General features: G+C 35.8%; 1 protein-coding gene across 6 annotated transcripts in view; it reads left to right on the forward strand.

Moving 5' to 3' along the window:
* Positions 1-15,282, forward strand: part of OPA1 (OPA1, mitochondrial dynamin like GTPase) — a 55,954-nt gene that overhangs the window by 22,695 nt on the left and 17,977 nt on the right. For all 6 annotated transcript variants that reach the window (XM_026854898.1, XM_026854900.1, XM_026854899.1 and 3 more), the window contains 9 exons: positions 14-90; positions 2,930-3,095; positions 3,611-3,763; positions 4,374-4,482; positions 5,083-5,162; positions 6,318-6,458; positions 7,566-7,682; positions 8,995-9,088; positions 12,084-12,194. In XM_026854898.1, the coding sequence (XP_026710699.1) occupies positions 14-90; positions 2,930-3,095; positions 3,611-3,763; positions 4,374-4,482; positions 5,083-5,162; positions 6,318-6,458; positions 7,566-7,682; positions 8,995-9,088; positions 12,084-12,194 (1,048 nt within the window). The remainder of the gene's footprint in view (positions 1-13; positions 91-2,929; positions 3,096-3,610; positions 3,764-4,373; positions 4,483-5,082; positions 5,163-6,317; positions 6,459-7,565; positions 7,683-8,994; positions 9,089-12,083; positions 12,195-15,282) is intronic.

Genomic DNA, 15,282 nt, shown 5'->3' on the forward strand with positions numbered 1-15,282 from the left:
TCCTTTTGCATAGAATGAACTGTTTGAAAAAGCAAAGAATGAGATTCTTGATGAAGTCATAAGTTTGACTCAGGTCACACCAAAGCATTGGTATGGTAATTTTTTCTTTCTTCCTTTTTTTAATTAACTAGCAGAAGTTTAAAATACAGAGCTTTAGTAAACAAAATTCTCAAATATAAACAATGAACTGTTTTTCTTATGACAATGTATTATTATGTCCGTTGTCCCTGTAGAAGTAATCTATGTTTGTTTATTATTCTGGATCAGCAAATACTTGTATAATCCCTTCACAAAAATTTTAGTATGTCAGTTTGTGTTTTGTTCTGGCTTTATACAGTATAATGAACAATAGATATTCCTCAAACAGGTCATAATAAAGATGTATTCAGATGTTCATTTGAAGTAAGAATTGGTAATTCCTCTTAACTTGACATTTTTGGATTATTATTGTGCATATCAAAATAATACATATGACCTTGGAAAAAAGTTGGTTTGTATCTCTCTGAATCAGAGATTTGGAAGTTAATGATTATGTAATTCCTGGTTGTAGAAAGCGCTGATCTGCTTGAGAATTTCATCCTGTATATGGATCTCCTTGGTAGCCTCAATGAAGTAGCACCATGCTATGCTGCCCTACTTCTTTGAGGCAGGCATAGATGTGAGAGTGAGTGAGCTTCACCTAAGTATTTTAAATGTAGTATCACTTCCTAGTAAAGGCACTGTAGATGCAGGCTGAGAGGAGAATAGCCAATGCAAAGGATTACTTTGACAGACTGTACCACAACTGAGAACCACAAGTAAAAAGATTGCTTTAATGCCTTTGCCTTCAGCAACCTGAATTGAACTGTTACTTGGTCATAGATTAAAAACCAAGGTAAAATATCACTCTTAATGACATTACAGTAATTCTGGGCATGTGGCTGTGTTCAGAGAAAGTGTTGTAGGTAGTGTATTCGTCTGAAGTTATGTTCTAGTCCACATGTCATACAGGTTTGCCATTTTGGTGTTTGCTGCTGTTCACTGTGCAATAGATGCTCAAGTACCCTGACCCATGCTAATTTGATTCATTTTATGTTGTGGATCAGGTGGCTGCATAACATGAATGTTTCTGTGCATTTCTTTTGAAAGTCAAAAGGTAGTGGTGATTCTAGTTTTATAATAGAATGAGCTATAAAGTAGAACTAGAAACCTAAGTAATGAAAAAGATGCTTCTCTTAGCCATTATATGCAGCCTAAAAACATCACTGCATTTTGTGAATGCAAATGTTTCTATCCTGTTAAAATTCCCATTCCTTCCAATTAAGTTTGATTGGATTAGGCAAAGCAAAAAAATATTTTTATTGCCATGTCAGTAAAGAAGGAATGAGACTGCATTTGTTCTTAATCGAAGGTCTGCCCTTTCCTGCAGTGCATTTGTAACTGGTAAAATCCATAACAGACCGTTTCCAGTGCACCCTGTAAGTAAAATTAATTTGCCATGTCCCCAGCTCTTTTAAGTGTGATCAAGAATGATCAATAACTGATCTTTGTTTGAACACTTTATGAAAATCCATCCTATTTTGAACAAAGCGTTTTAAGGAAAACATTTTTTCTTAGTGGCAATATTAATTCTTATTTATAGTGAATTCTTTCAAGATTTAAATGCTCGACTTCCTTTTAATTTTGTATAAGTGCTTCTAACATAAATATGCTAAAGATCTGTTACAACAGTAAAAAACTAGTGGCTTTGGTCCCCATTTATACTGGTATGTGAGAAGGACAGCTTCAAAATTTTTAAATCTCAAGGGCACTTTAAACACAAAAGAAAAATCTTCAATTATGCTGTTGTGGAAATGGGGGAGGAGTGATATTTATGAGAAGTTCTTCGGTCTTTGTCCACAGATGGCCCAGTTAGAGTAGGGGCATTATCAGGGATGAGGCTTGTGTCCTGATCTTCAGCCTGTTTGGAAGAAAAGGGCTTGGGTGAATCTGATAGACTTGTACCACCAAAACAAGGTAGATTTTATTCTTTGGCTCTTAGCTCTCACCATTCTATCAAATCTGGCATTCATATGACCTATTGGTAAGCTGATTTAGCATGCTTAGATAGCATAAAATTAACCTTCAAGAAATCCACAACCTGTACTGGAGGCTCTGGTGGGAGCAGAAGGGAGTGTGACTGCCTCTGTGGGTACTGACCACATGTTATACTGACTCAGCTGAGCTGTGTCACTGCAGCTGCAAAGTTTCCTGAGTAAGTTTATTGTCATTTAAAAGGATTATATTTATGTTGTTTCCATTGTTATTTATTGAAACGCATCATAAATAGGAAAGTGGTGCTTAGTTTTATGGTGACATGAGGCACATCTGTAAATGAATGTCAATATATGTTTTGGTTAAAGGTTGGACTTCTCAACTTGCTTCATTGTTTATCCAGTCTGGGAACAATTGATGAAAATCCCAGATGGAAAACTACAGCATGTTCCAACAAACAAATCAGAATACTACAGAAACAAAACCCACATGGTTTTTGGGGAGCATGGACTTTTTAGTCAAATCATTTTAATGCTTTACAGCCTGCCCCCTTGTCATTCCCTCATGTGCTATGCATATGCACACATAGCTCTGTCCAGTTATGCTGGTATAATTGAAGGCTGCAAGGAACTGTTGTGCGGTGCTGTGGCAGCTGTAAGAGTTGTAGAGACCAACTTCTGAAGCTGAAGCAGCTTCTTTGCTGAAAACATTGTGTATTTATATCCTTAGTTCCAAGCAGATTTGGTTCAAGTTGTGTTTTGATTAGTTTAAAGAGGTTTTCCTGTGTTCTGTAGTCTCGTTTTCTCAGTGTTTCTAACAAATTGAATGCATATGTATTTCATTTTTGTATTGGAAAATTGTATTGTTTTCACTTTTGTGTTGGAAGCCATCATATGCATTACAACTTCCATTTTAGGGAGGAGATTCTTCAGAAAACTTTATGGGAAAGGGTATCTACTCATGTGATTGAGAATATATACCTTCCAGCAGCACAGACTATGAACTCAGGGACATTTAACACCACTGTGGACATCAAACTGAAGCAGTGGACTGACAAGCAACTGCCCAATAAAGCAGTAGAGGTGAGAATTTAGTTATTTTTAAAAAAAAAAATTAAATAAAATTGTGCAAAGTCTGTTGAAATGAAAGCATAGCTCTGGAGAAGTGAGGTGATGATTTGAAGGGCTGCCTGCAGTTCTAAACAGCTTGCATGTCAGAAAAGGCTAGCAAGGTCTTGATGTTGAGAAGCATATACAGCAGGAGCATTGTATTTTGCTCTCCTGGTGAATTTTCCTTATTAAAGGCCAAAACCCCCTGCCTTTTAAAAGGCTAAACAAACCCTTCAAGCTAGTTATGTTCATATTTAATAGATTTATGCAAGTTTTACAGAATTCCACTTGCTACAACATAGTGAAGCAAAGTTTTAGTGTTGACTTTTAGTAATAGCTAAGGCAGCAAAGGAAAAGTCAAGGCTTGTACATTGCTTTCAGAAAGAATGCAAATTTTCATACTTGCAAGAATTGTCATAAATGTTCTTTACCAGCTGCTGCATGGTATAATGGTCCATTTCAGTAGGCATTGTTTGCTGGCTTTCCAGGTGGCATGGGAGACTTTGCAAGAAGAATTTTCACGTTTCATGACAGAACAAAAAGGAAAGGAACATGATGATATCTTTGATAAACTGAAGCAAGCAGTCAAAGAAGAAAGTATTAAACGACATAAATGGAATGAGAGAGCGGAGGATAGCCTGGTATAATGTAGTGGGGTTTTTTGAATTGTTGACTAATTGTTGTTGAAATATTTTTACTAAGGTTGCATATGCAGTATTTTTGCATTTTTAATGTAATCATAAAATGATGAATTTTCTCCTTTTCTATATAATATATTTATTTCAGTGATTCTAGATTAATTTTATTATTACCTTTTGTTAATTATTACCCTGAATAATATCTAATAAAGTTGTTTTGGCTGGTTCAGGAAAAAGTCCTCCCTAAACCACTGGCTGCCCAAGGACAATCTTGTGAGAATTGTTTAGCATCAGCTCATTTGTTCTGTTAAGTATAGTCACATAAAATAACAGCATTTCATTACCATCTTTATAGATCCTGTAGTGTGGAGGGATTTCATATTGTCTGCTGTATTTTTTACATTATGGTAGGCTGTAGAAGAGAGTCAGATTAAAGGCATAATAAAATATTTTTGGTAGTGCTTTGAAAAGGTTCTTCTCGAATAAATCCTGCGTGCCCAATACATGCTGGTTTTATAAACATGAAAAAATTGAAGAGAATGTCAGAAAACTTTTTTTACTAAATCCTAATTAAATGATTTATTGTATGCTAAAATGATGTTCTCTATTGCAGCGAGTAATCCAGCACAATGCCTTAGAAGATCGGTCAATATCTGATAAACAGCAGTGGGATGCTGCTATTCATTTTATGGAAGAAACGCTCCAAAGTCGTCTCAAAGACAGTGAGTTGTGTGATGTATTCCACTCATGTGCTTTTTAATCTGGGCCAGTTGGTGGATCTGGTTCACTTCACTGTAGTGCAAGCTTTTATATCAGCAGAGCTGAGATAGTGGTGACAGTTTAAAATGGTACCAATACTGATAGAAATGTTTAGCAAAATATGGCCTTAAAAGCTGGTGTTCTTGCAATGAGGCACCTGAAAGATAAGTAATAGAGATCTGTAGTGTCAAAAAATAGTACAAACACACATGTAGAAGAATATAATAAATTCAGGGATAGTATTTGGTCCATTTATGGTTATCAAGCATAATTAATTTTCATGCAAGTTGCTGATTTGGAACCTGGAGGGCTGTCTCAGTGGAGGGATGTTAATGGTTTTTATATATTTCCTTGAAGTATCTAGCAGTTGGCAGTCATTTTTAAGTTTTACTAAAAGATGTCAAATGTAGTTTTAAGTAAAAGACATCTGACTTGACTCGGTATGCCATATTTTATGTTCTTAGACATAAAATGTCCATTCCTGATGTTGTACCTAACTTTAGAACTATAAATATGGCTGATTACATGTATTTTTAAGTGAGACTTAATTTTGTATTTTTCAGCTGAGTCTGTTATTGAAGATATGGTGGGTCCAGACTGGAAGAAAAGATGGTTATACTGGATAGGCCGCACCAAAGAACAGGTAAAAGGAAAAACAAATATAAAGGATTTGTAGCTCACTACATTTATAAAACTTTGGTTATTACTCCATAAATTTTCAAAAATACCAACCCTCTTCACACTATTGCAAAAAAACCCCATCTGCTTTTAAATACTTTACAATTACTTTTACTATTCATTGTTTTAAATATTACACCACAGATAATTCCATATGCTTTTCTCATATTGCAGATACATAGTGGTTTGTAAACTGGTTTCCATCCTTCAGCTGAATTAAATCTTTACTATTATGCCATTGACCTGAATATTAAAGGTCTCCTGAATTGATGAAAAGAGAGTGGAAAGTGGGCTATTCTATTCTATAGTTTCCAAGTGTGCCTTTTAAGTAGTTGTATGCAGTTTCCTGTCATGCTCCATTTGGATTTAGTTACTATGTGATAGCATTATCACTAGCATTCCAGTCACAGCTTTATCTTCTAATTGACTGTTTTCATCATAACCTCTCTGCCCGTTTGCTCATAGCTTTGGAAATTTCTTTTGAATTTAAATAGCACCTTCTGTTCAATGCCCAGACATGATGGGCTTTTTGTTACTTTTTCTAGATATTTCTCAAACTGAATCATACTTCAAAGATGTAAGTAGAGTTTAAAAGAATACAGTAGAAAGTAATTGTTTCAGAGGAAGGAGTTTTACAGTCAACTGTATGTAGCCAGGTATGGGAGAAAGGCAGTGACTTCAACCTATCTTACTTGAATTTAATGAACAGCAACTTAAAGGTATGAATCCATGGAGAGCTCTTGCTAGCTGTTAGGCATAAAATTACAGTTTTCATCAGTCCCACAAGTGATATGTGAATGTGAACCCCACTAGTGGATGTTCACAGAGGGGAAAGGAGGCTAACACATGACCTTTTTTATTTTATTTTATTTTTTTTACCACTACCTCTTCTGCATTTCTGTGCATAATGAAAAGAAAAATACAAAAAATTGACAGTGAATTATCCATTTAAAAATACTATATTTGAGATGTCTTTGCACAAATATCCTTTTGAGTCACTTAAATGTAATAGTTAAGTGTCAAGTATTTTCTTTTCTGGTTTATTAAGCAGTTAGACTATTTATTGAGGACGTGCAGATGATCTCAGAATCTGTAATAATTCTAACTAATCTTATCCTAGAATATTCGTAACGAAACAAAAAATGAACTTGAGAAATTAATCAAATGCAATGAAGAACATGCAGCTTATCTGGCAAATGATGAAGTGACGACTGTCAGAAAGAATCTTGAAGCAAGAGGAATAACAGTGGACCCATGTCTGGTAAGATGCAGGATTGTAACAAAACATATGGAAGCCCCCTGTGAACAGTTGAATGTTCTTTCTAGATAGCATACAAAAGACTCATCTAAATACTGAATTTGTAATCCAGATGTTTCCAAGTGAATTACTAAATGGCTGCTTGCACGCAATTCACACACTTCTGTTGGCTGTCAGACAAATGCAGTACAACGCTTTAGAATGTCAGTTTAGACTGAAATCAGAATCTGCTAAGCAGATTTTCTCGCCTGCATTATGACAAGGCTGTTGAAAATTATTATTCAGACATTATATAGTAGAATCAAGGCCTTTGTGAGCAAGATATGATAAAAACATACTGTGCATTCCAGTGTTTTCGGTGTGGTTGTATGTACAGTTCAAAGTTCATAGGTACATTGAAGCAACATTCATACATGTACTTATTGAAATAACTGCTGGCCCTTTACTATATAGTACTTACTATACCTTTTTGTAAAGGTCAGAGTAGCGATTCACATTCTCTACATGAGAGACTGGGTACAAATTGAGTTTCTTTTCCAGCTAAGCAACTGGTTTTCTTAATTGTATTTTATGAGGTTTTTGAAGAGCCATATATATATATTTAATTTTTTAAGAACTGGGACATAAATAAGCCTAATCAAGAAAATTTGCAAATGTTTGTTTACATAAAACCTATTAAATACTCCTCTATGCTTTAATCTGGTTTAACTGGTAAATTAATGGGTACCACTCAAAAATGTATTCTTAGTGTTAATGTGAAGATTGTATCATGCCAAAAGCTGAACAATTTGTCCTGTTTTGTAGGATATTATTTAAATGCATTTTGGCTGCAGACAATCTTTTTAAGCATTCAGTTATGTTAGAAGCACGGAAGAGTAGTTTTTTTTTTTGTTTTGTTTTGGTTTTTTTTAATTTACAATCATTTGTAATGTTTGCCAAATGTAACTAACAGAGTCATACCCCAGTTGCAGACAAATTGATGAGAACTATTTAAACATATATTATGTGACAGTGGAATTCGGACTTATATTTTTAAATTAAATTCAAACATTAAACTATGCACGATAGTGAGTGTATTTATTTAGTCAAATTTAAGTACTGTTTTCCTAGATTAAAGACACATGGCACCAAATTTATAGAAGATATTTCCTGAAGACTGCTTTGAACCACTGCAATCTATGTCGAAGAGGCTTCTATTACTATCAGAGGCATTTTGTGGACTCAGAGGTAAACTGAAGAACAAATATACACTGGTGTTTTGCCTTCATGTTTCCATCTCAGTTGGAAAAAAAAAATTCTATGAATACCTTAAACAAGCCTAACCTTTCTTTTATATCCTCTACCTTGAGATAGCCAGTGATCTTAGATATGTTTTACATGAGGCTTATAAGTGATAGATTGCAATCCTAGTGGTAATTATGTAAAATGGCCACTAGGTATCAGCCGTGACCTAAATAGCTGTTACTTATCAAAACATGTATTGAAAATACACTGTTAAAAGCAGTATTGTACATCTGTTGATATCTTTTTGGTATCACTTTCTCCCACTGTCATTGATATTTATTTACCTCACTCATATGTAAAATTCAGGGAACATTAAGTAAGGGGGTTTTATGGGATCAGTATGATAAAAAAGTGTTTAGAGTTAATGCTTGGAACCACATGTGATCAGTAGGAAAAAAAAAAAACAATCAAACAAAAAAACATTGTGGAGCTTGCAAACAGATATTTTAAATGACTTTCCAGTTTTGTAAACCCATGCTTGTACAACAAATGATAGTATGCATCAAGCCTCACAGAAAAGAATACACAGTTTTCTTACCATTGTATTTTAAATCCAAAAGAAATTGCTGGAAAGGTAGAGCTTCTCACTTCCTATTGAAATTTGTTTTTCTTTTTAATGGGAAACAATGATCCCCATGGAGCCAGAAATCTTTACCACTGTAGAAAAATACCTTTGCCTGTAAGAGATAAAGAGAGAATGAGATCATAGAGAGCTGCCTCTATTTGACACTTAGCCTCCTGTTCCTGTTACTGTCGTTTTAAAGTCTCCTAATGTGAAATTAGTGCTCCCTCCTGCCATCCTTGCAGGTGTAGAAACTGTCTTTTATGTTGTTAACAAATAAAGCCCTTGGCCCAACACTGTCTTTAGAAGCATTTGTCAGACAGGGAGTCACAGCATCCAGTTCAGCTGCTGTCTTTCATTGTGTTTGCTGTAAACAAGTGTGGTGTTTCAGTGAGCATTAGGTTATACTCACCGGCCTGCAAACTGTTTTTCCTGATACCTCTTGATATTGCTCTTTCTGTTGAAAATAATAGATGTGAAGTTGATGCAGTGTATTGGATATGGCTGACATGGTTCTTGAAGTATTTTTGGTGTGTTTCCTTGTTACAGCAGTTAGTCTGTGGGATTTTTGTGCAAGATCAAGATATGTATACATGAGTTTACAGTTGCTACTAGAAGTGTCAAAAGATTCTTGTAAGTGTAGGATGTTCACTGGACATCTGAGGTCTGACACTACAGCTTCTCTCATTTCAGCTCGAATGTAATGATATTGTCCTCTTCTGGCGAATACAGCGAATGCTGGCAATTACAGCAAATACGCTGAGGCAGCAGCTTACTAACACTGAAGGTAAGGCTCACAATGAGTTGAGGTGTTTGAAACAAAATTGTTTAGAAGTTTTCTAGTGTTCCTCTAGCTTATGTGTTTGTTCTTTTCATGTTTAGAATGGCTAGCTGATTTTTGTATCCTGGTTAGGTAATTAAAAGATGTAAACAGAATTTGACTTTCTATATACATTAAATGATTTAGTGTAAACAGACTGTCAAATAATTAAGACACTCTCCAATTGAAAATTTTTTCAGCTTACATGATGCCAATTGTCTGTATCTTTTTCCAAACAGAAACAATTCCAATAAATAGTGACTATATTATTTTTTTCTTAGGTCAGTCTGGATATAGATTTTAATTTTAAAATGCTTGATATAAAAAGTCTGTTCTAATGGATTTTTGTAAAGCTGTACAAAATGTGCCATGTAATATCTAGACAAGCTTATACAACAACAGCTTCCTTCTAAATCATCATTTATGTATTAATCAGCTAGTGCCATGGTACAACTACTAATAATGACCATTGAGCTGTAAAATAGTTTTGAACCTGTTTCTTGAAGAAGGTGCAAGTAAAAGGTTTGAACCTTGTCATGTGATGCAAGTTTACCCTCCATGGAGAAGAAATTGCCCCTAAATGTCGAGAGCTAGGTCCTGTCTCTTCAAATCACCTACCTCATTGACAACTGCTAGGCTAAAAATTAGGAAGTTTCACCCTTTAAGTATGAAGGGCAAGGATATGAGTCTTAAGATAGACATGATACTGCTTTAAAGAAAGAGCTTTTAATTCCTCTTAGCCTTATATGTACAGCAACACCCCTCTGTGTATCATCAATCCTTCAATACCACACTCTGCTGTCATCATTAACTTCTTGTTCCATCTTTCATCTTTAATTGACTTGGCCTTGATTCATCTGATGAGGATGATGTCGATAGCAAAAGTGTAATTGTTAAGCATCCTTGCTTCCTCCCTATTTATTAAACATACAAAACTTATACATGTTTCTTTTCTGAGTTAAGTAAAGGTGGTCCATCAACTTATGTCCAACACAGTAACTGATTGTCCAACCAGAGTAAGTGACATATCATGATTTTGAGTCCTCTATCCCTACATATTATCAATGGTTTCTTTTCAGTGCTCCTGAGCTTCAGTGCTCTCTTTTTCCCAGGAGCCTAACTCCCTCTAGTGACTTGTGAGACTGGTGAGTTCAACCCTACTGATAAGTGATAGATAGAAGAAGAATTTATCAGAATAACTCATTACAAAGTACTACAGATACAACAGTTAAGAACTTACAACTGTTCATGATCGACTAACAAAGATACATACAATATCTATCAATGTAAATAGCACCCAATTTGATAGATGTCACACAACCTTGTCCTGTCAGGAGCTGGAGAGTCCCAATTCTGCAAACACTCTGTAGTTGCACAGATACCATTTGCCACATGCACCCAAAGGAAATACCATACATTTGATGACAGTAGCATTAGTCAGTTCTTGTACTTGATCTTTGAGGTGTTGATATTTCTTTCTCTGCTGCTGCTTCCACCAATGATGTTGGTTTACTTTCATACCTAACTGTGACATCCACCACCAGGGCTTTTTCCTCTTTAACAAATACTAGGTCGGGTTTATGTCATTCATTTTGTTCGTCTTTTAGCAACGGCTCTTGAAATACTACCCATTCTTTCTTTTTGGCCTCTTCTACCAGCAGTTCACATAGTTGGTTATGTCTCTTGATTCTAGCATCTTGTACTGCAGGGCACTATCCAGTGATGTGTGAACAGGTCTCATTCTCCACTTGACAGGCTCAACATGACTTTATTTGGGTCTCCTGTCTACCTCTAGCCAGGATTTCTCTTGTGGGGTAAACATTAACTCTTAGTCATAATGTAGTGATGAGCTTCCATTGGGGAATGCCTCTATAATATTCAGTCCAGCTGTTACTGATTTTTATCCTTCTCACAGTTGGAAATTCCATGGCATTGGGACAGCAATAATTAAATATAAATGATTTATAATAATTACAATAAAAGATTTGTTGACCTTTGATCTCAGAGAAGAAACTGCTGAATTTAACAGACAGCAAAGCAGTCTACAGATATTGTTATCTCCTAAAAAAGTCATCCAATAATAATTTAATTCAGAAAGAAGATATCCTTTGAAATTTAAATGTCTTTCTCAAAGAATTTACTGTCTTAATGGCCCGAACAGGGGCTTACTGTTTTGTCAATTATCAGGCCTAGCATAAAGGACACAGCCAACATAAAGATGAACCAATAACCAGATTGTATTTGACACAGAAGGGTCAGTACATGGGTGATTGCTGGGAGTACAAAGAAGTCAGGTTATACATAATTGACATCAATCCCAGTGATCCCAACAATGACACCACACAACCAACAATGGGTGGAATAAGCAGTGAAATACAGTCTCCCATAGAGGGGAATGGGAGACAACCAGGTCAACAAGCCAAATACATAAGACCAAGGAAGCCACATAACGAATCCCTACAGAGCCCATGTTACAAGAGCCAGACCTGACTGGAGCCCAGTCCCAGGGAGGTGGGAGGTCCTTCCCCAACAGGGAACTCTGCAAAGTGCATCTACCTCACAGACAGATACTGCCCCTGCCTGCAAGTGGTCCCAGCTTTTATCCCTCAGTGGGATGCCTGACCTTTGGTTACTGAATGCAGACACCTGGGGCTCCTTTACCCAGTGGCTCTGTCTGCCAGGCCGGCCCCACCCTGGGGGGAAGCGTAAAGGCAAACTCACCCCCACTTTGTGAAGGGCTGTGGGAATCACCCAGATGTCAACCATAATTTGGGGTTGAAACCCTAGCATTTCACTTAGGTTTTCAGAAGTTTGCCCTTTTTCTAACCAGGTTAGTGTGGTAACATATGCTATGTCTCCCACAGACCTTTCCAAAATTTTGTCCTTAGGTCGTTACAGGTGTAAAAGTGTTAATAATCGCTTTTTTTTTTTGGTTGATTTTTGCTTTGTTTTTATTTTACAGTAAGGCGCTTGGAGAAGAATGTAAAAGAAGTGCTTGAAGATTTTGCTGAGGACAATGAAAAAAAGGTGAAGCTCCTAACTGGCAAGAGGGTCCAGCTCGCAGAGGATCTCAGTAAGTACCTGCTCCTGTAGTATTTTGAAACTAGCTTGGAATGAAACACAATTCTGATCACTGCTCTTGAGAACATTCAATGGGTTGTTCATGTGCTAGCTAGCATGTAATTAATAGCACAAATGGAATTTTTCTTAAATATCGTCAGATCTTCCTTATTCAAAGGTGGACATGGGTAGTATAGTGTGATAAAACAACATCATTTACAGTGGATATAAATTCACTGATATAAATATATTGCATCAGTATATTGAAAAAATGCTGTTAAAACAGAGTAATATTGTAAAGGGAAGTTGTTTTTCTAATAAAACATGGGTAATCCACACCTCAGAGACCAGTCTCTGGGTGATTTGGTCTTGACTGTGTAAGAAGGGTTTGATCCTATCTGTTTTTTAATTTACTGGGTGAAATACACAGCCTTCTCACAGGTAGTACAGACTTCTAATACAGATTAGCTGGAAATGCCAGTGACATACTGGGCAGCTCATATTAGGTCATGTATACAAAAACAAAACCTGTCAGACATGAAGATCTGATATATTGTGCTTATTAAGATGAGATGACCATTATATGAAGAGATTTAACAAGGAGAAATATCTAACAGATTTAGCCTTCCAGAAGGATTACAGTAGGTCAAGGTGTTGAGTCACTCAAAGCGTTACGGGGTTTTGTGGTTAATAGAGTAGGATTTTAAATAGAGAGTTTTTAAGGGGACAGTCCAAGCTGAGGTGGTAACTCCTGTTGTCTACCTGCAGATTCAATATGGTTTAGACTGACATAGCTGATGAGGCTTGCTCTTGCATATATATGTTGGGGTTTTGGCAATATTGTTCTGTGAGACTTCCACATAAACTCCAGCTGCACGCTTGGACTGGTAGGGGAAGAAAATAATGCTGTGCAAAAGGGAAAAGAAAAAAACTTGTGATAAATAAATTTCAGGTAGATATATAAATGTCTGTATGTAGACATCACTGTGGCCTTTCTTCTTAGACCTTTATTTTGTGTTTGTAGAAACTAATTTTCTCTTAAAATATGACTTTTTATATATTTAATTCAGAATAAATTAATGCTGTGCTCAGTGATTCTTTTATTTAGATATGTTCTGACATCCAGAGAAGTCTTCAATTGCTGTTGGTTTCCTAAGCATGAATTATGTCTTCCATTTTTTACATCCACAATGTCTTATAAAGCAGATGTTTTGCTTGCAGTAAATCCTCAGAATCTGAGGATTTATTTTTGATAGTGCTGATCTGGTTACATTGGAAGTGTTACCTTATTATTGGAAGTATTGTTATTAAAATCCCAATCAGTTGTGGTATTGTACTTTAGAAAGTGTTGCTATAATAATTTGGAATTGTGAGTAGGGCTTTTGGTGAGTCCAGGGCAAACTGGTTTTCTTAAAAAGTCTCTGAAACAGCTGGTGTGACTATATAACTTATATAATAGGTTTGTAATTATCTCCAAACATACTACTGTATTGCTTTTGAAACCCTGTATCAACCTTCATATAGCCATTCTTTTTAGAGTAGGTGGAATCTGTTTTTACAAAATAAGGCTTTTTTTCTGTATGTATGTATGTTGAGGTAAAACTAGAGGTAGTCTGTATGAGTGGAATACAGATACTTAAATGAGGAAGCTACCTCCTTTTATTAGTAAGCTGTGTTACTTGCTTTCTTCATTTGATGCTGGATGGTTTGGGGTTTTTTTTCCCTAAGCAAATACAGGTATAGAGTGAAACTTTATTTTGCCCTGAAATTGACTTGGAATTTTTGCATTTTCTATTTTGCTTTTCACCAGCATCAGGAATAACCTCACATCTCAAAGCATTAACAGCTGGGGTTGTCATTTTGTGAACTTAGACTAGACCTGTAAGAGCAACCCGTCTGTGTTTATAGTTGTAGGTATCTGGGTATTATTAGCATATATGCTTCAAGTTTGTAGTATGCATTCATAAATTACTGTGTAGCAAAAACACTGTCACTGTGCGGTATTTCTTTAGTTTTAGAAGGTTACAGATCCCACATGCATTATCCTAAGGAAGTAATTGTCATCATATGGTGTTTTATACTGAGTAACGTATTTTCCTTTATTGTACCTGTGAGAAGATTTTTAAACTACCACTGCTTAGCTTTGTAGTCAAATCAGCAAAGTTCTCTCCACTTTCTTCATGCTAGATGGTTCTCTATTTTTTTTTATTTGCAAATGACAGTAAAAAATTATTTATTTGTCTTTTCTTTAGTGAATACAGTACTTTTATGTGGTGCAGGGGGGTTTTATGCTCCTGAGACAGACTTTGATAGCACAGAGCACTGATCTATCAGATGGCTATACAGGTAATTTCCTCCTTATAGTATTTAGTGATGATCAGGACTCTGCTTAAGGAAAAAAAAAAATCCTGACTCCCACAACTACACATTCATGAAGTATTTTTATTTTAATTAAGAATGGAAGGGACTTCCTGAATCATGAAGTCCAGTCTCTCTCTGTTCCAGGCAGCTGTGTTTATGTAACCCAGCTCATGCACATATCTTGAGCTCCATCTTTAAATCAGATAACTTTTGGGGGCTCAATACTGAAAATATGTTCCAGGATGCCATTCCTATGATGGTTACAAACGGTCTTTTAATTTCCAGTCTAAATTTGTAAATATGAGGCTGGGATTGAAAACTGTGCTTGGAAATCTAAATTATTTATATACCTGAGGTTGGGACACTTCCTCTTGATACTAATGATACAGCAACACTGTCTCACTTCTGTTACATCAGTCTTTTAATGCTGAAACACTGGAAGTGTTTTGTTGTTTCTTCAGGATACTGGTTAATGTCAAACTGTTTCTAACAGGGGTGACCCAGTTTCATAATGAGAGCTCATGTAAGACTCAAAACTTAATTGAGCAGGTTTTGTTGTCTGTGTTCTACAGCCTTGAATGGTATTTTAACTCTAGATATCAATGTTCCTTGATGACCTTTAGGCCTTGAGTCTTGCTGCTTCTTGGTGTTTACTTCTCAGGTTTTATTCTAGATATTTTAAAGAGCACAAACAGATCTTTTGAATAGTTTCTAACAAGTTACATCTTTTATAATATACT

Source organism: Athene cunicularia, assembly GCF_003259725.1.
Source record: "Athene cunicularia isolate RWA chromosome 9 unlocalized genomic scaffold, athCun1 chr9_part1, whole genome shotgun sequence".
NCBI lineage: Eukaryota > Metazoa > Chordata > Aves > Strigiformes > Strigidae > Athene > Athene cunicularia.